Source organism: Stenella coeruleoalba (assembly GCF_951394435.1).
Source record: "Stenella coeruleoalba genome assembly, chromosome: 7".
NCBI classification, from domain to species: Eukaryota; Metazoa; Chordata; class Mammalia; order Artiodactyla; family Delphinidae; genus Stenella; species Stenella coeruleoalba.
The window spans coordinates 69,738,608-69,758,291 of NC_137153.1; the positions used below are offsets into that span (position 1 = coordinate 69,738,608).

At 36.3% G+C, this 19,684-nt stretch overlaps 1 protein-coding gene across 5 annotated transcripts in view; it reads left to right on the plus strand.

Annotated features, from left to right (window-relative positions):
• The window catches only part of PUM3 (pumilio RNA binding family member 3), a 54,972-nt gene that overhangs the window by 17,208 nt on the left and 18,080 nt on the right, over positions 1-19,684 (plus strand). For all 5 annotated transcript variants that reach the window (XR_013828938.1, XM_079925530.1, XM_079925532.1 and 2 more), the window contains exons 4-13: positions 279-414; positions 1,008-1,083; positions 3,129-3,222; positions 3,484-3,550; positions 4,959-5,133; positions 6,118-6,221; positions 7,218-7,296; positions 9,438-9,536; positions 10,458-10,511; positions 14,389-14,469. Coding sequence is in view for 4 of the 5 variants with exons in the window: in XM_079925530.1 (XP_079781656.1) it covers positions 279-414; positions 1,008-1,083; positions 3,129-3,222; positions 3,484-3,550; positions 4,959-5,133; positions 6,118-6,221; positions 7,218-7,296; positions 9,438-9,536; positions 10,458-10,511; positions 14,389-14,469 (965 nt within the window). In the remaining variant the exon portion in view is untranslated. The remainder of the gene's footprint in view (positions 1-278; positions 415-1,007; positions 1,084-3,128; positions 3,223-3,483; positions 3,551-4,958; positions 5,134-6,117; positions 6,222-7,217; positions 7,297-9,437; positions 9,537-10,457; positions 10,512-14,388; positions 14,470-19,684) is intronic.

Here is a 19,684-nt window from a genome sequence, read left to right on the forward strand (position 1 = left end):
TCTGTTTAGTTTCCTTTTGTTTTCTTAATAGGTATCCTGTTAAGATTAAATAAATAGCTGTTGAATAAATGAACAGTTGGTGTCAACCAAATTTAAAATGTGTAAACTGCTCAGAAAATGAAATAAAGTATAAGTTGATAGGGAATGATGTTTTCCTCCTTCTAGTTTCCTCAGTGAGTATTGATCTTGATTAGTGATTGCCATAGGTGCCTAATTTGTCCTTGTGTATGGCACTGAGAATGTTAAATGTAATTGAAAATAATTTCTGTAATGACTAGACACAGCAGTCAAGAAACCCAAATGGGATGAGTTCAAAAAAAAGAAAAAAGAACTGAAGCAGAGCAGGCAACTCAGTGATAAAACCAACTACGACATTGTTGTTCGGGCAAAGCAGATCTGGGAGATCTTAAGAAGGTAATGCTACTTAATGGCATCTTTATTAGGCCCTTTGAGATGATGGAGGAGTAACAGTGTACCTAGTAAATAGTGAAATGTCCTAAGATAAATGACATAGCGCTTGGGTTATTTAGGGAGTACTCATAATACTCCAGTAGAGGCATCAGTGTTTGGATGTCTGCCTGTTGCAGAAATGTGTGGAATCATTCGGATGGTGTCAGATCTGCTTATGAAAATGAATGAGAGTTAAAATGGATTTGACATCCTTCCTGAGAAATTTCTGAGAAAATGAAGGACAGTTCTTTTCGGCTAGGTTTTAAAATACTTGAGTACTTGGTGTCTTGGACTTGTTTTATTATTTTCTTTACTTTTGAAGTTCTGGCTGTTAAGATTTAGATTGATGCGTAAAATTATACCTTGTGAGATGAGTTTCTGCCTTTGAGAAAATTACTTTTCTCTGGCTGCTCTGGAATAGTAATTTTAATGTCCAGTTTGCTCTCTCCGAAGAGAAAATCATACTGAACTGGGTGAACATACACTGGTTTGGTTTTTATTTTTGTGTGTTTAAAATAATGTCTTTACTTAGGCTATGTTTCCTGCCTCTTTTATAGAAAAGATTGTGACAAAGAAAAAAGAGTGAAGTTGATGAATGATTTGCAGAAGTTGATTCAAGGGAAAATTAAAACTGTAAGTAGGGCATACTCAGTTGCAATTTTAACAATTGAAATTGACTTGCAGTAAAGGGTAGTTGACCATTGTGGCAGGTGAAATTGTTTCTGTTTTTAATGTATTTGGCCTCAAATTTCAAATACCTTTTATAATACTGATTAAAAAATTTAATAGTGAGAGACCTTACTGCCGGGAAATTATAAAAAGGCTATCAAGTATTTGGCTGTTCATTTTAAAATAATTTACTTAAAATAAATCAGTGTTCTCTTAAAGTTATCTCGAGAAATTTATTAGTTCAACAGTGTTCGTTAGAATGTCTTGCTGTGAACTCTACACTTTTATATGTTCTAAACTGCTGGCTCTTTTGTATGTGTGATGCAAACACATGATTACTTTCTTCCTGCGTTTACAAGCATCATGCAAAGATCTTTATAATAGATTTGGGACTTCTGAATTGATTTTTGTTGTTGCTGTTTAATCCTGTTTTATAGTAAACTTCTGTTGATTCTTGTGTATTTGGATAAATACTTAGTGATATTCACTTGTAAGCCAACAGACTCAGTATGTTTGGAGACCCTTGAGGGGCAGCCTTTGCCGAACCACGTACGTGGGTCTAACCAGATGCTATATTGCAGTTTGAAGGACTGTCTTAAAATAGTGAGTTCCCAGCTGCTGCTTTCTTAAAGCCAGCAAGGTCTTTTTAGTCGGAACTCCTCCTCGTCTCTAGCAGTAGTCTGTTACACTCAATTTATAAATACTTTACACTCAAGATCCTTTCCCAATTACCCTTAGGTTATTACTGCATGCCCATGGACTTGGGGGTTAGTCTGGTATTCAGATACCCACTCTGCTATTTAACATACGTGTGCCTTTAGACAATAACAGCCTATTGATTATTTACTGTGTGCTAGGAATTATGCTAACCAGTGCATACTTTGTATCCTTTAACTTAGTCATCATCCCTATTAAACGTTTGATACATCTGGGCTCAGAGAATTTGAGTTTCATCCCCAGGGTCCCAAGGATAGCAAGTTCCTTAACTTCTCATAAACTTACTTTAATCTATAAAGTGCTAATAACAACAGCCCACTTTTAAGGTTGCTTTGAGCTTAAATGAGAAAAATATACTTAAGCACATATATTGGTTACATAGTAGGTAATCAACATATGCACAAAACAGCCTTATTTCTTTTTAAAAATTATTTTTAAAGTTTTATCAAAAATGTCTATGCAAATCTCCCTTAAGGAAATTCTTCGGAAATCCATGACTTTAATGAAGGTATACCTTCACCTTCTGACTTGTTAGAATTTAAAAATTTAAAGACAGACTCAGCAACGAGTAATAAGCACTATTAAAGTAGACTGTAGCATATAAAAAATAATAGTGCATGACTGATTATCTGCGGTTATTGCTTTAGAAAATTGATCAGCAAGTCCTTCAGTGAGGATCTAATCCATCCAATAGTTGTGAGGGGGCTTGGGTTGGAGAATCAGATTTGAAATTCTAGGAATATAACTGGATGTATGTTCAGGGATTATAATGAAAATGTGAGAAATGGAGTGATTAGCTCATAATGTAATTGCCAATGTGTATCTAGATTATTATAATAATTAGGTATAATTACTTATGTAGTAATACTTTGGTTGCCAAAGCCAAACATTCTTAGATCATTTATATTTTTAGAAAAATCATAGAATAATAGAATTTTTGCATTGAAAAATTCCTCTTTTAGGGAAAGTAACTATCAGAGAAATGAAAAATGAAGTGTGTATAATCATTAGACAGGTTTGGTTTGAATTATAATGATAGAATCTTGCAGAATACTTAAATGCATTCCTGTCTCGATGCTGTACCGTAGCCAGCAAAACCAAAGAATGCCATTCTGAACAATTAAACAAGAATTTCTACTCCCAAGTAACCTAGGTTTGATTAGCTATGAAGACCCTACTTTTTTTTCCTCACAAGGAATTGTAAAAGAGGCAGCAATACAACATAAATAATATGATAGAAACATATATTTTCAGAGAGAATTTGTCTAAAGGCCCCACCTGTTTTCCTGCAGATTGCGTTTGCACATGATTCAACTCGTGTGATCCAGTGTTACATTCAGTATGGCAACGAAGAGCAGAGGAAACAGGCTTTTGAAGAACTACGAGGTATTTCTTATATATATTTCGTAATTGTTTGTAAGAAGTCGCTTGTTTTCTCTTGAAATACCCAACACTGTCCTGGAAAAGAATTCTGTTGAGGGATAGCAGTGTGTCCTCTGCAGGACCTTTGCTGTTTGTTTGTATTTTTTGCCTGGGACAAATAGGGAGTTATTCGTTTGTGTTCCCAAGATTGTGCAGTTAGTTCTTCCCTTGTTTCTGGAGGACTGGAATGAGGTTATCATTAATGTAATGTATTTTGTTTTTCAGGTGATTTGGTTGAATTAAGTAAAGCTAAATATTCCAGAAATATTGTTAAGAAGTTTCTCATGTATGGGTGAGTTGTTCTATTTATAAAATATTTTTTATTAGTTTTTTAAAGGTGTGGATACCTATTGTGTGTAAATAAATGTTGCTTAAAAGTTGCATAATAGGAGGCTTCAGCAGATGCTTGTGATGTTTGCAATGAGTATGGTCTTAAAAAATTAATGTTATTAAAATTAATGTACAATGATGGTATTGTCTTCATTGTTCTTACGAGTATATCTTGAAGCCCTGGAAGAAGAGAAATGGTTATAATGAACTTTAAATTAGTCACCAGTTATTTGGAAGATGGAGTGATGGGAGGGGCAGGTGAGTAGGCTCAGAAGCAGGGTTAGTGGGTTAGGAAATGTCGAGATGGGAGGATTTCCTAAACTAGGTGGAATTGATACGTGTCTTCCTGTCTCAAGTATAATAATGGGCCAAAATATGCTAACCAACAACAAAAAGTACAGCTGACAAATTTTCAAAAACTGTGTTCCTGACTAGAATTACTGGCCGCTTGATTATTTTAGGATAGAATAGAAATATTTGTGATTAAGCCGTGTTTTAAAAGAGAATCCTGGGGCTTCCCTGGTGGCGCAGTGGTTGAGAGTTCGCCTGCCGATGCAGGGGACACGGGTTCGTGCCCCGGTCCGGGAGGGTCCCACATGCCGCGGAGCAGCTGGGCCCGTGAGCCATGGCCACTGAGCCTGCGCGTCCGGAGCCTGTGCTCCACAACGGGAGAGGCCACAACAGTGGGAGGCCCGCGTACCACAAAAAAAAAAAAAAAAAAAAAGAGAATCCTGGCATATGTTTTATTCATATTATCCTGCATGTTTGACTTTTACCGTCTCCTTTTCTCCTTCTACCCCGCTTCTTTTAAGCTGAACAATTTACTAATGGGAACTGACATTTATTGAGCACTTACTATGTGCTGGTTACAGTTCTCAGTGCATCCTAACTCATTTATCCTCACATCAACCTTATTCTTTCTATTCTATGACTAGAGAAGCTGAGGCACAGAGTGGTGAAATACCTTGCCCGGGGTCTTTCAGCTGGTAAGACCCTAGGTCTTTTCAAACCTAGGCAGGCTGGCCCCCGAGTCACTTAGAAATGCAAGGTAGAGGGAATTCCCTGGCGGTCCAGTGGTTAGGACTCCGCAGTTTCATTGCTGAGGGCCCAGGTTCCATCCCTGGCTGGGGAACTAAGATCCTGCAAGCCGTGCAGCGCGGCCAAAAAAAGAAAAAAAACAGAAAAAGAAAAGAAAGAAATACAAGGTAGAAATACAAGGCAATTTGATTTTCCTTCTCGTAGCGTTTCTCTGTGTTAGCCACCTCCACACACAATGATGAGCTGGTCTCGGAAGAAGTGTGTTATGTTTTGTTGCCACCCATCTTTCTCCTTCTATCACTTCTCTTTTCCCATGGTCACGCTGGGTTTAGGAGTAAAGCACAGATTGCAGAGATAATGAGAAGCTTTAAAGGTCACGTGAGGAAGATGCTGCGGCATGCGGAAGCGTCCGCCATCGTGGAGTACGCCTACAATGATAAAGCCATCTTGGAGCAGAGGAACATGCTGACAGAAGAGCTCTATGGGAACACATTTCAGCTTTACAAGGTGACATTTCAAGACATTTTTCCTAGAGATTTTACTTTCTCTGTGTGCTGTTCCTTACCTTCCAATGCCCTGTTTTCAGAATGTATTTTTACTTTGGTTGTTCCTTTAAGAGACTACCTCATAGCCTTTATCCTCTTGGATTATTTTGTCTCTGGTGTAATAAGCAAGTGATCATACTTACATTTCATTCTCCTAGAGCACAATCTTTAAATCCCCTATAAATTAAAACTACTTTTGTTACTCCTTCCCAAGTACTGTGTGTAATGCTTTGGTACTTCTGTTTCTACAGTCAGATAGACCAAGGAAGAAGATTCTTAATAGTCAGTGAAGCTCTGTAAACACCCCTTAACCAGCTCTGGTTGAAGGGCATCGAGCTCCCTGTTGCTGCCTTCTCCCATGTTTCCTCATGTTTGTGGATTACCCTTCCCCGGGTCATATGCAGAGAGGAAGCAGAGTAGAGAGACCCAACCTTGGATTTAGTACAAGGCTAGTAATGGGACTAGGACAGTTAAAGGATCAGTTTCAGACTTTAGGATACAAATACACATATTTATCTCAAGGGAGATGGATTGATTCCTGAGTTTCTTCTGCTAGTCAGTTTCAGCCCCTGGGTTGAACTTAGTGCTTTGTTTCCTTTGTCACAGTCACTATAGGAATATCCAGCTAATTACAAAACCTGGTAGCAAGAATTTGTTAACTGACTACTTGATCTTTTGATTAGGCACATGCTAGGTGCTTGGCAAGTATGAACTGGCTGGTTGGTTATTTAGCTTGGCTCTGGAAGTACGATGGTGGGTGTATAGAATGAGAATTAGATCATCAAAAATTACCCTGTGAGTGTATCTACAGCGGGGCTTTTGTTATGTAAATATGGCAAATCTAAAAATTTAAGTTTATGTAAAATGACAATAATTGATTTTCTTTGTTCCGAAGTTGAAGAAACTTGATTAAATTTAGAAGGGTTTGATTTTTCTTCTGTTGCAGTCAGCAGATCACCCAACTCTGGACAAAGTATTAGAGGTACAACCAGAAAAACTAGAGCTTATCATGGATGAAATGAAACAGATTCTAACTCCAATGGCCCAGAAGTAAGGAAGCTGGTTTTTTTTTTTTCTTAACAAATGGCATTTGAAGGAGGAAAGTTTTACATAGCCTTTGCAGAGAAAAGGTGGATAGTTTCCCAGTTATAGTCTGTTATTTAAATTGGATTGTGAGACCTAAAAGCCCATGCATTTGGCCTTCGTGGAATTTGTACCACAGTGGAGTGGTTAGGGCATTACGTCTGGGACCAGACTTCCTGGGTGTGAATCCTGGTGCCTCTCTCAGTTACTACCTGTGACCTTGGGCAACTTAACTTCTCTGTGCCTCAGTTTCCATATCTGTAAAATTACGATAATAATAGTATATATTTCATAGAGTTTTATGAAGATTAAATGGGCTAATATTTCCAAAGTGCTCAGAACAGTGCTTTGCTGTTAAAAACAACATGTTTTTGCCGTCTCCATGGACACTCCGTGTGAACTTGAAGTCTTTGGTGCCTGATCGTTAGCCTCCACTGTACACCTGAATTCACCAAGTGTCACACTAGGAGGCTTGGATCAATTAGGTACTGTTGCAATTGCTGATACTGTTTTGATCTATTTAGGATTTAACTGCTAAAATGATTTTGTGAAACTGACGCATTATAAAGGAGGCTTGACAGAAAGAAAATAGCCATTAAAAAATAGTCTACATGTGGATTTCTAATCACATGTCCATTGTTGTGTAAAAGAATATAGATGTCCTTATTTAAGAAAGTCGAGTGTATTTTGAATGATAATTTCATATTTGCTGATTAGATACTAGAAACTTGTACTCTGGTCTTGGTTGTAGATGGCAACCAAGACCTATATATATTTTAATAGGTCTAAAAGTTTTTTTTTTTAGTCTTAGTATTGCTAAAGATATGATTTATTTTATGACAAATGACATTTGCTAAAACCATTTCACTTGTTTTGATTATTTTAGGGCGACCGAGGTTACCTATCTCTGTATTATTGTGGTACCATTTCTGACTTTTTTTTCTTCTTTTTTTCTGTTTTCAGAGAAGCTGTGATTAAGCACTCACTGGTACATAAAGTATTCTTGGACTTTTTTACCTATGCACCCCCAAAGCTGAGATCAGTAAGTTCTCGGTTTTAGGTTTTAAACTGAAACATGTAGAACTGTGTAAAAAATGTGGAATACTGCTTTGATGTATATTGGCTTTTGAAAATTTTAAAGAATTGTTTCCTTATTTAGAAAAGATAATGTGCTAAACTCCCTTTGAAGAAGTCTACTAATTCCATTTAGATTTTTGCCAGAAAGACAGTAGAATTGACCATAATTTTATCAGTTTCATTGAATTTTTATATTTTAATTATAATCCAGAGAGCATCCTCTAGCTTAACCTAATCAGAAAATTAACTAACATGGAGGAATATTCAGCATTCAGGGAGTTCAAAATTCACCTGTATTGATACAAAAACAAAAAATTATATTGGTGTTAAAAGGTTACGGGAGGACACTAAGTGAACCGTGAAAAACTGGACCTTACATGAGAGTGAAGGTACATTGTACTGCCCTTCAAGTCAGTGATGGGAATATAGATGAGAATTCATTTAGTCCCCTGAATTTTGCTGGCCTCATCATACTGTAAACTCATCATCCATTTGTTCTCATTCTAATAATAAGCGATAAGCAAGTAACGAGACTCACGTCTTTTTAACAAATATGCCAGATTAAACATTCATAGGAATTTTGACCCTCTCAAAATTGACATGCAGAATAGTTTTCCAAGAGTAGCCGCCTACCTAAGCACGTGGTTCAGTGACCACAGCAGCTGCTGATTCTCTTTAGGGGATTTCTCTCTTGTTCTGGCACAGCACAGTACCTCACAGTTCTGGATTTACTGAGGCAGGACTTTATTTTCAGAACTGAGAAAATAATCATTTGAATATATTCCATAGTAGAAAGTCTTTATCTTTTTAATGTTGAGTATGTTTTAGTAATAGCAAAAAATCATTGGGAACTTAGTGTGAATATAAAATAATCAGACAGGTCTTTGTGGCCCTGGGGGCATTTTCAATAGAGAGACTTTTAAAAAAAAAACTTCTGGAGGTAAAAGAAGCATAATTGGAATATCTGTTTAACTCCCCAACTGGATAGCTTTGAAGAGATTCATGAGTTCAGGTATGTAAGCTGAAAGCTGTGTTCTTGAGATTTATCCTGGAAAAAGATTGTGAGATAGTTAAGGGTGAAATTGCTGTTCCTTATTGATCAAAATAGGCCACTTTTCTCCTTCCTGGCAGGAGACTTTGTATTTATTTAATATAAATTTTAAAATTGGGAATGGACTAAACTGGCCCCGCAGCTGTTAGCTGGCAGAACTCACTTATGTCCTATATGCTAGACTTCCAAATATAATTATGAAATTATATACATTGAAAATAAGGAATGAAGATTAAAAATAAGCTAAAATTACCTTGTAATAAACTAGTGATTGGGTTTTTACTTAAAGGTCATTGAGTAAAGGCCTAGTGAAGACCTAGTCTAAATGTTAATGTAGGGGTAAATATTTCTTAGAGAAATGTTATTTAAGTGTCTTTATGGTGAATTATTAATATGATTTCCAGAGGTAATCCAGTGATAAATTAAAAAAGAAAAACTTTTTCAGACAAAATGAGTGTTTTGGTTTTCTGCTTGTTATATACATGACTCTTTTAGGGAAGAAATTTTATTTATTTTATCTGGCTTTTTTATTAAAAACTCCCTTCTTCCCACAGCCAACTCTTAGATTTCTTTTTCTTGAGAAGTCCTTTAGAATATACTATATGTATACAGTTGACCTACAACAACACGGGGGGTGGGGTGCCGACACTCCCGTCCCCCTCAGTGGACAATCCGCCTATAATCAGCCCTCCCCATCAGCAGTTTTGATTGCAGATTTACCCACCTTCAGATGGTGTAGTGCTATAGTACATATTTACTGAAAAAAACCCACGTGTAAGTGGACCCGCCTGGTTCAAATCGCACTCGGGGTCAACCGTATACGTACTTTTTTGAACAGACATTGGTAAAACTCAGGGATTTTAATAGAAATTGCCTGCCAGCAGGACTTACTGCTCTTGATGGAAAAGAATGTTTCCAGGAAGCGGTTGTTAAATTGTTTGCTACCTATACTTTCTGCCTTTCATTCTCTGTGCATAACTGCTCCTTAGTAGACAGATTGTGAGAAAGTAAAAAGAAAGAGTAAACCAAAGCCCTGAACTGCATTTATTCCCCAGGAAGTGATTGAAGCCATCCGAGAAGCAGTGGTATACCTGGCGCACACACACGATGGTGCCAGGGTGGCCATGCACTGCCTGTGGCACGGCACGCCCAAGGTAAGCGTCAGTCAGGGCTTGACTTGCCTCTCCTTAGACTTTTTCGGTCTCCTTGGGGTTGGGGTTTTGCCCTCTTGCGCACAACAATATTATCTTTGCAAAGTTGTGCCTCAAGGCCTCACAGAAACTGGCTCCCCTTTGAGCCTTTTGTTTCTTCTCTTCTGGAGTCTTCTTAAAGTTTGAAAACCTTGGGTTGTCTCATATGGGGAGGCGTGTGTCAAGCAAGTAAACACACTATTTATGTTAGGCTTAAGTTTATAAAAGTTTTGGTACCTGTCAGCCTCTTTGATTCCTCATTTAATGATCTTGTTGTGGGAGAGGGAGAGGAAAGAGAAGAAAATAAGCAGCTGTGCATTTGCTCCCATGGTTCTTAAGTACTTTGAGGGAAAAAGTAATGATCCATATTAATTATAGAAGCTTAACAGAAATTATCCTCATTTCCTTGATTGGTATAATTCTGCCTTTAAAAGACAGTTGTATTTTGTCCACTTTTTTCTTTCGTCCACTTTTTAATACAAATTTAATTTCTCCTCAACAAGTAATGTATTGAATGCCATCTGTATGCTAGACTTTTATGCATGTGAAGACAGTTCAGACATTGGAAGAGGGATCTCAGTTCTTACTATAAAAGGAGGTAGTTTCACTAGGTTTGCCTTGCAACTAATAATTTTATGGTTCCATATTTATGTCTCAATGGATTGTCACATAGAAGTCTAAGATTATAATAGCTCTGAGAGGACTTATAGTGTATTGCATTTTTTGGTTCTGGTTGAATAACTATTTTCACTAATGAAAAGTATGCCACTCCTATGAAAGTTTAATATTATATAAAATTTTTAACTATGAAATACCTTAATCTATAACTAATCCATAACTAAACCTGTAGCTATAAGTTCATTGAGACAATTTTTCTTTTTTAAGGACAGGAAAGTGATTGTGAAAACAATGAAGACTTATGTTGAAAAGGTGGCTAATGTAAGTATAAAAACTACATATTTCTTGGGGACTTCCCTGGCGGTCCAGTGGTTAAGACTTCGCCTTCCAATGCAGGGGGTGTGGGTTTGATCCCTGGTTGGGGAGCTAAGATCCCATATGCCTCGGGGCCAAAAAACCAAAACATAAAGCGGAAGCGATATTGTAACAAATTCAATAAGGACTTTAAAAAAAAATGGTCCACATCAAAAAAAAAAAAATTCTTAAAAAAAAAAAAAAAACCTACATATTTCTTTCAACTATTTTTAACAATAAAATGTATTTATATCTATTATAGGAAATTTGAAAAGTTCAGAAAATTACCAAGAAAATTATTTATTGTTTCATTTTGTTATAATCTATTTTTATGCATATGCATGTCTTTTTATATATTATTAAATTTACACAAAATGAATTTCTCCTTTTTTCATTTAACATTGTACTGTGGCAATTTTCCATTTTTATTAGATAAGTTTTGAAGACCTGTATTTAGTCTCTAGGTAAATTGCACTTCAGAAACTTGTTACCAATTTTCATTACCACCAAAACATAAAAGAAAGTGAAACTTGTCTCTTTTCTTAGATTAAATTTGTAGTGTGGTCAAAGAAAATTTTAGTTAAGTTTTATAATTCTTTGGGATCTTTTGGAGATGGTATAACAGCTTTTCGAATGAAATTGGAGGATATAAAAAGTTTTTTCTAAAGGATTAGTTGCCTCAAGAAATAGTATTTCTGTGTATTTAAATACTAAATAGTTTTCCATAATAATTCTAAAATATATGTAGTAGTAAGCATTAGTTTTCAATTTTTGAACTATTTTATATATTATGTTTTATAGCTTCTAATTTACAGGTGAACTAAAATTAGTGATATCAACAACTTTTCCCTCTGAAAACTCCAATAAGAACTACTGGCATCTAGTGAATACTTGATATAGTAAATGCTAATTCAAATTCAGATAAACTGGTGCTCTGTGATTGTATACATATCTGTTGTCTTCTGTAGTATTCAAGACTAGGAAGAGAGTTAGTATAAAACCACATAGAAGGCAGCTAACTTGGCTGTAACAAAATGAAATAAGAGGCTCTCTAGTGAGGAGTTTTCAGAGTATGAGAGAATTTTATGATTCATAATTCATCATTAAGTAAATCTTTTTGTATAACATTTTAGTTTGAATATTTTAAATCAGAAATGAGTAAAAATAGAATGTTAATAGAAAGTTCTATTAGGTGGAAGGGAGGGATAAACTAGGATTTGGGATTAACATATACACACTACTATATAGAGTGGATAATCAACAACAAGGACCTACTGTATAGCGCAGGGAACTCTACTTAATATTCTGTAATAATCTAGATGGGAAGAGATTCTGAAGAAAAGATGGATATATGTATATGTATGACTGAATCACTTTGCTATACACCTGAAACTAATACAACATTGTAAATCAACAATAGTCCAATATAAAATAAAAATATAAAAATAAAATGACATCAGAAAAAAAGTTCTGAAAGGTATTAATAGTAAAAGACACTCTTTTGTAATAAAATTAGATTGTTTTAATTTTACAATTTGGTTACATCAACAGTAAATTTTTTTGGACAACCTCATCCCCACAAGGTATTGCGATGTTAGCAAATTAACAATTCAGTGTCTCTTTTATCTCAAGGAGTTGCTTCTAAAGGAGTGAGATAAACTGATATAACCCATGGATTTGGTCTATGGGTTATTTGGAAGTATTTAATTTCCAAATATTAGGGATTTCTTGATATACTCTGTATTATTTCAGTCTTTTGAAATTTATAATGACTTATTTTATGGACCAATGGATGGTCTACGTTAATGTCTTGAAAAGAATATGTGGGTGTAGTCCTCTATAAACGTCAGTTAGATCAAAATGGTTTGTAGTGTTTTCATATCATGGATGTTTTTACTGATTTTACTTATCATTGTCTAGTTCTATCAGTTGCTGGGGAAGTGTGTTCAAACTTCCAAGTATAATTGTAGAATTGTCTATTTCTCATTTAAATTCTGTTCCACTTTTTGTATTCACCCAGAGAGATTTTACGCTTGGGTGTGCTTCCGTGTGTGGGACTTAAAAAACCATAAACCTGTGGTTGTGTACTATATGCACAACATTCTCTACTTTGTTTCCTTCATTTAATTCATCTCAGGGGTCATTTTATGTCAATATATATTCATCTATCTACCTCTCTCTTGTTAATGACTTTATGATATTTTATTATATGACTTCCATAGTTCATTTAACAAGTCCCTACTATCAGACATGTTAGTTTCTAGTTTTTTATTTCAGATAATTCTCCAGGGCATATCCTTTGTTCGTATGTGGGAGCATGTCTGTAAGATACCTCCCTAGAACTACAGTTGCTGGATCAGAAAGTACATGCATTTAAAATTTTTAGTGTTGTTGTCAGTTGCCCTTAAAGAGGTTGAACCACTTTACAGTCTCATCAGCAACATAAAAGTGTGCCTGCTCTTCCCCAAACCTTTGCCAAATTAGTATATTATCAAGGGCTTTCACTTTTGTGTATAGGACAGGTGGGATATAGTATTTCATTGTTTTAATTATAGTCCTTAATTAATGAGCATTATTTCATATGCTTAAAGCCATTTGTACTTCTCTTTGTGAACTGATTCTTCATGTTCTTAGCCCATTCTTAGTTGATTGTTGGTCTTATATATAGTAAAAATGTTAGACCTTTGTTGTTTTTCTCCAGTTTGTTTCTAGTTGAGATGTTATTCCTGCCATATTCATCGGATCTGGCTCTGAATGAGTGTTGGCTGGTAGCAAAAGTCAAATCCCTCTTAAAGTAAAAAAAGATTTATATCATCATCTGGGATACTTAAAAGGAATATGCCACAAGCTTTGAAAACCTTTTTTTTTTTTTAACAAAGTAGAAGTTCTTTAAATCTTGGAACAATATCAGCATCATGGAAAAAATTGTTATTTCAATAGTAATGATTCTGAAAGTCCTAATGTATATTTGTATGATCTCGTGCTGCTCTCCTTTTTGAAAGCAATTGTTTTTATCTTACTCTCATATTCAGCATATAAGTATATTCTTCTAGTTCTTTTTTTTTTTAGTGTTTCTATTTTAATTATATAGGATTATTTTAAAGAAATTGTACAATATACCAAAGAAAATGAAAAATTATTTGTAATCCTTCAACACAGTGGTGACAGTGGTTTTCCTTCCAGGATTTTCTGTGTATGTGTATTATGTATATTTTGTATATATAATTATATCTAAGTTTATATATTTTCTTTTTTATGATTGCAGTACTCTAGTTTTTTTTTTCCCACTTGTCACTGTAACTTTCTTTGAGTTTAATTTTCAAGTAGCTATTCATTAACAGGATACCTATTTTTGAGAGGTGTTATATTCTGATTAGTTTAAAAAAATGAGTCTCAGCTATTTAATATTGAAGGATGTGCTTACCTGTTTCTTTTTCTTACCCTAGAATATAATTAACTAGGTCCTGATATAAGAGCACATTTTTTGGAATGACTTTTATCCATCTCCTTTATATTATGCTGGATACGTCGTCAGGGTGATAACCTTTTTTTTTTTTTTGTGGTACGCGGCCCTCTCACTGTTGTGGCCTCTCCTGTTGCGGAGCACAGGCTCCAGATGCGCAGGCTCAGCAGCCATGGCTCACAGGCCCAGCCGCTCCGCGGCATGTGGGATCTTCCCGGACCGGGGCATGAACCCGTGTTCCCTGCATTGGCAGGCAGACTCTCAACCACTGGGCCACCAGGGAAGCCCCCGGGTGATAACCTTTTAACGTAACTCCGTAGGTGGAAGAAAAGGGAGAATCTGTATATTTTTTTAACCTTTACTGGCTTTCAATTCCTACAGGGCCAATACTCCCACTTGGTTTTATTGGCGGCGTTTGACTGTATTGATGATACTAAGCTTGTGAAGCAGATAATCATATCAGTAAGTAATTCACATAGTCTTGAATTTAATTTAAATTGATACATCATTTGTGAGTGTGTAAGTTTGATTTCACACGTAGATGTGTAAAGATTTTGAAATGTGTAAATACTTTCTGCCAGTATTTATTTTTTAGTTGCCTTAAGCCTATTTTGGGGGGTTGCTTTATTCCCATACAAACCATAATCCTGTTACTTGATTATTACTAATTAATGTTGCTTTAAATATGTAAAAGACTGCTTAAATTAGGGTAATGTGACTTTTTAGACCACGTAACATACTAAAAGAAAAATTAGCGATGCAGTGTTTAGATTTGATCGGAAATTTATTTTCATAGTAATTCCTCAGTTATTCAAGAACTCATGTCCACCCAGGCAGAAGCTATCCATGACCTTTTTTCTCTCCCTTTGGAGAAACTGCCTCTGCATAGCTTATCGATACATCTGTCCTGACTTGAACTGGAGAAGAAAAACTGATGAAGTTCACTCAATTGTGATGGCTTCTTAGAGATTTCATGAAAGCTGGTGTAGAGTTAGATTAAAAATTTTAACTAAAATCAGAATACTAGATTCCTTTTTTCATTTCAGTTTTTTAGCCTGGTATAATGACCATAAAGTGGTAATAATTGAATGCGGTTTACTTAACCCTAAATTTGCCTTCAGAACAACTGAGCTGTTCTCTTATAAAAACTACACCCAAGTAAAAACTGTATTATGAAATAATTTTCTTCTTTCTGCAATGACTGCCCCTTTTCTGACTTGAGATTCTGTGATCCTCTTTTATTTTTCCTTCCTTTATTTCTAGCATGCAAGTTGTGTTAGGTGTATGATAGAGGTTTCGGGGGAAGGCATAAGAAATTGCAACATTGGTAGCAGGGACCGAACCTGGAAATATTTTAAAAAGCACATAATCTGTATAGACACAGATTATTCATTTGAAAGTCGGTACACATGGATGGGGCCCTTGCAGAAATCTTAATGACAAAAGCGACTTCCACACCATCTGCAGGGAGAAGCATATGGATGTTCAGAAAGAGAATTTACCTGTTGGCCTGTGGTGGTGCTGTGGCCTCTTTGTAGCCTATCTGGACCAGTTAGAGCTGGCTGATTAGGAAAAATGTCCCGACTAGTGGAGGGATAGGAGATTTGTTTTTTCAGATGCCAGCTCTAGGTCCCAGTGTGTGAATTTCTCATGCCCTTGCTGTCATTTTCCAGCTTTCCCCTTGACTGTTTTAAGATTGTGATGACTTTCTTTGGGATAGGATTGTGGGAAGAAACAAGTTGGCAGGACTTTGATGTTACAAACTGAGTATTTTGACATGTTCCTTGTGACTTTATTACCCTTTTGACTCCAATCAATAATGATTGTTTTTCATTCTAGTGACAGAAATGTGAGGCCATAGATTAGCTAATGAATAAAGTTGTTTCATGAAAATGGAAACAGGCTGGGCTATTGAAAGCTTGCTTTTGTTTAATATTTTCATGACAACTAAAATTTGCATAACTGTTCCAAATGGATTTTAAGAGAAACCAAACTTCCTTCAGGATTTGCCACAATTGTCTGCTAGATTAATTTTTTCCAAAGATTTATCCCACTTAAAGTCACTGTTGAAACAGTTTTAATTCTTTGTGCTTATCAGTTTGATAAGCACAACTGTTTAACCCACATTCCTAGTGACTTTCTCATACTTAAGGCAGCTTTCCCTGAGAATGGCCTCATTTGCTGATGTCTTGCCTCCAGCTGACAAATGCTCAACGGGTTTTGTGTATCATTAAACTACGTAGCCAGTGATAAAATTATGGAATGCTAATTGCTCTTGCATTTTCCCCACCATCCACTACAAAACCTGTTGCAGTATGCAGTGCTTGTTAAAAATACCCAAGAAAGCTTAGTGTTGCAAAACATTCTGTTCAGGGTAACCAGACTCCTGCAAATGTCAGGTTGAAATCACAGCCTGGTCAGTTGAGCCCTCACCTTTCAAAATGGATACACACTGTTTCCCACTTACTGTACTTTCTAAAATAAACATACTTATAAAATCCGACCCTGGAATTGTTGGTATGATGCAACTGCTTTGACAGCAGTGATCCTCTAAAAAGGAAGTAAGTACACTGGCCAATTGCTCTTTGAGAGTGAATATTGATACATACTTTAAAGTGTAGTATCTTTAAGATGCTATACAGAAGATATAAAGGATAATAACAGTGTACACCCAGCCTCCCACCTGATTGGGCATGAAGAAGTAAAACTTGCCAAATACAGTTGAAGTTCAAGCCCTTTGTGTACTTTTTTTTTTTTTTTTTGCAAATCCTTGTACCCACCCCCCCTGCTGTGATGGATTGGTGCTTATTATTTGCATGCATTCCCTTATCCTTTTGCTATATGTAGATGTTTATGGTATTACTTTGCATGTTTACAAATTCTGTATAAGTGATGTGTGTTTTCTCCTGCAACTTGCTTTTTCCTTTTGGCATTATGTTTGTGAGTCATCATCAGGGAGGGTCAGGAAGCTTTTTTTTTTTTTTTTTTTTTTTTTTTTTCAGTACGTGGGCCTCTCACTGTTGTGGCCTCTCCCATTGCAGAGCACAGGCTCAGTGAGCCCGCTCCGCGGCATGTGGGATCTTCCCTGACCAGGGCACGAACCCGTGTCCCCTGCATCGGCAGGCAGACTCTCAACCACTGCGCCACCAGGGAAGCCCAGGAAGCTTTTTTAATAAAGGGTCAGATAGTAATTATTTTAGGGTTTGTGAGTCGTGTATGGTCTCTGTCGCATATTCTTGTTTGCTTTGTTTTTTGTTTAGCAACACTTTAAAATGTAAAAAAATATATATATATATATATTCTTAGCTCACAGGATGTACAAAAACAGGCTGCTGGTTAGATTTGACCTACAGGCCATGGTTTACCCACCACTGTTCTAAACCATTCATTTTTCAATGCCAAATAGTTTTTTACTCTATGAATATACCACAGTTGATTTTTCCATTTTTTCTGTTGATGGACATTTAGGTTGTTTATAGTATTTGTAACTTTAAACATTCATATTATTTTTTGCTATTCCAAATAATTCTGTAAGCATTCTTGTATGTCTCCTCGTTTCTCAAAGGCATTTACTTAGCAGAACTGTGGGTTGCCAGATATGCTGCCCATATGTTATATAGAGTCATGTGTCTGTGTTTCCCACGCAGCCACTACAAAACCTGTTGCATTATGCAGTGCTTTTAAAAATAGCCAAGAAAACTTAGTGTTGCTAAGCATTCTATTCAGAGTAACTGGATTTCCTGAAATGTCAGGTTGAAATCATAGCCTAACAAACACTCCTTTTCTCTTTAAGACCAGGCTCCGATTCAATCTCCAGATAATGTTTTCTGATCTCTCAGCCAGACCTGCTCTCCCCGTTCTCTCAACTCTTATAATTTTTGTCTTTGCCGTCTATTCATTTAGCAGTTAATTGTGCTCCGACCCAGGGCTTACAAACTCAGAAACATTCATTGACCAGGCAGGTAAATGAGTGAGGCAGGCCAGGTTGGGAGGGGCAGGGGGGGGGGACTAGAATGCACATGCCCTGTCCAAGGCGGTAGCCACCCTTGGCTCCAGCCTCTGGGAGTGTGAGCCCCATGGTGATAGATCTTCCAATTTATTTTTCTTTTTTAATTGTGATAAAATTTACCATCTTAGCCATTTTTAAGTATATAGTTAAGTGGTATTAAGTGTAGTCACACTGTTGTACAACCAATCTCCAGAACTTTTTCATCTTGCAAAACCAAAACTCTGTACGTTTAATAACCTCATCCCAATTTTTTGAGTGCAGCCAAAAAGTTGGACTTTTGTATAAAATCACCGCATTTTTTAAAACAAAACACTCAAGAGGCTGCAGTCGCTGCCAGTGATCTAACCTTCTTCTTACACTTCTGTTTTTATCCATTATTTAAATCTCTTATTTTTATTTTTAACTTTTAAAGAGTTCCTCTTGCCTCTTCTGCTAGACACTAGCTCTTTAAGGTTAAGGTCAGCCTGTGTTTCTTTTTGTTCACACACAACCTTCCATAGAGGAACACGCACCATGGATGGGCATGGTGCTCAGTAATGTGTGTTGCATTTTGCATTTCTTTCTTCCACTGAAAATGCATATGTGCTCTAACCTTACTTCCAGTGTTCACCTTTCATTTTGACCTTTCCCTTTCCCTTTTAAAAGAGGGTTGGCAAAACAAGAATGCCAAAGAATCTGACAAGCGTCCAACACAAGGTCAGAATGGCCACACATTTTCACAAGGGAGATCTTTTGTTCTTCTCGCACTTTTCTTCTGTTTACATACCTGCTTTAGAGTAAAGCATAAGGGGAAGATATTACAACAGTGGTCCTTCTTGTGATTTTCTCTAAGTAAGAGGGAAAGTGAATTGAAAACCTTTACATTTGAACCTTCATTGTTGGGGCTCTTTGCTCTTTTGAGGATGCCAAACTCATGACTCCCATCAGCTTTATTTAACCTCCATAGTTAAAGATGCTGTATATTGATGGGTGTTTTCCATATGAAAATAATTACTTTATAGCAGTTTCCAGTTTATAGCATGAATTTTCTGATTTGCTCCTGGTAGTGGCCCACAGGTGGGGCAGGTGTATCATTTCCTTTTGCAGATAAGGGAATTGATGTATAGAGAGGTTAAAGGATTTTCCAAAGGCTACACAGCTTGAACCCAAAGACCAAATTCAGCACAAATCAACTGCTCTGTAGCTGCCTCTTCCCTATCTCTACGTGTTTTGACACTCAGTGTTCTCCAGGTGATCATCTAGAAATTTCTCTCCTCTGTGTGTGACCCAGGTTAAAGAGAAATGAATTAGTACTCCATAAAATAGCATCACTCATACTGTTTTATTTTTTCCAAGATGAATGTTTTTGATGGTAGGAAACCAGGAATAAGGGGGAGTTGGGGGAGAATTAACTGATATCACATTTTTAAGTAAACATTTTTTAGTTTCATATGATTGTTAGTTTATAAACATTGCACTCTTTTAAGAATCTTAGACCAACATAAGTGTAGATTCTAAATTCCTTAATTACAGACTGAAAGGTAGTAGAAGTTCAGTGAATTTGGGCACTAGTCCTTGAGTAGTATTTTTGCATGGATTTTATATGCATCTTGTGTTAAGGTGAAACCATTTCTGCCCAAGCCAGATACGATGCACTAGTCCTTAAGTGTAGAACCCACAGAGAAGATC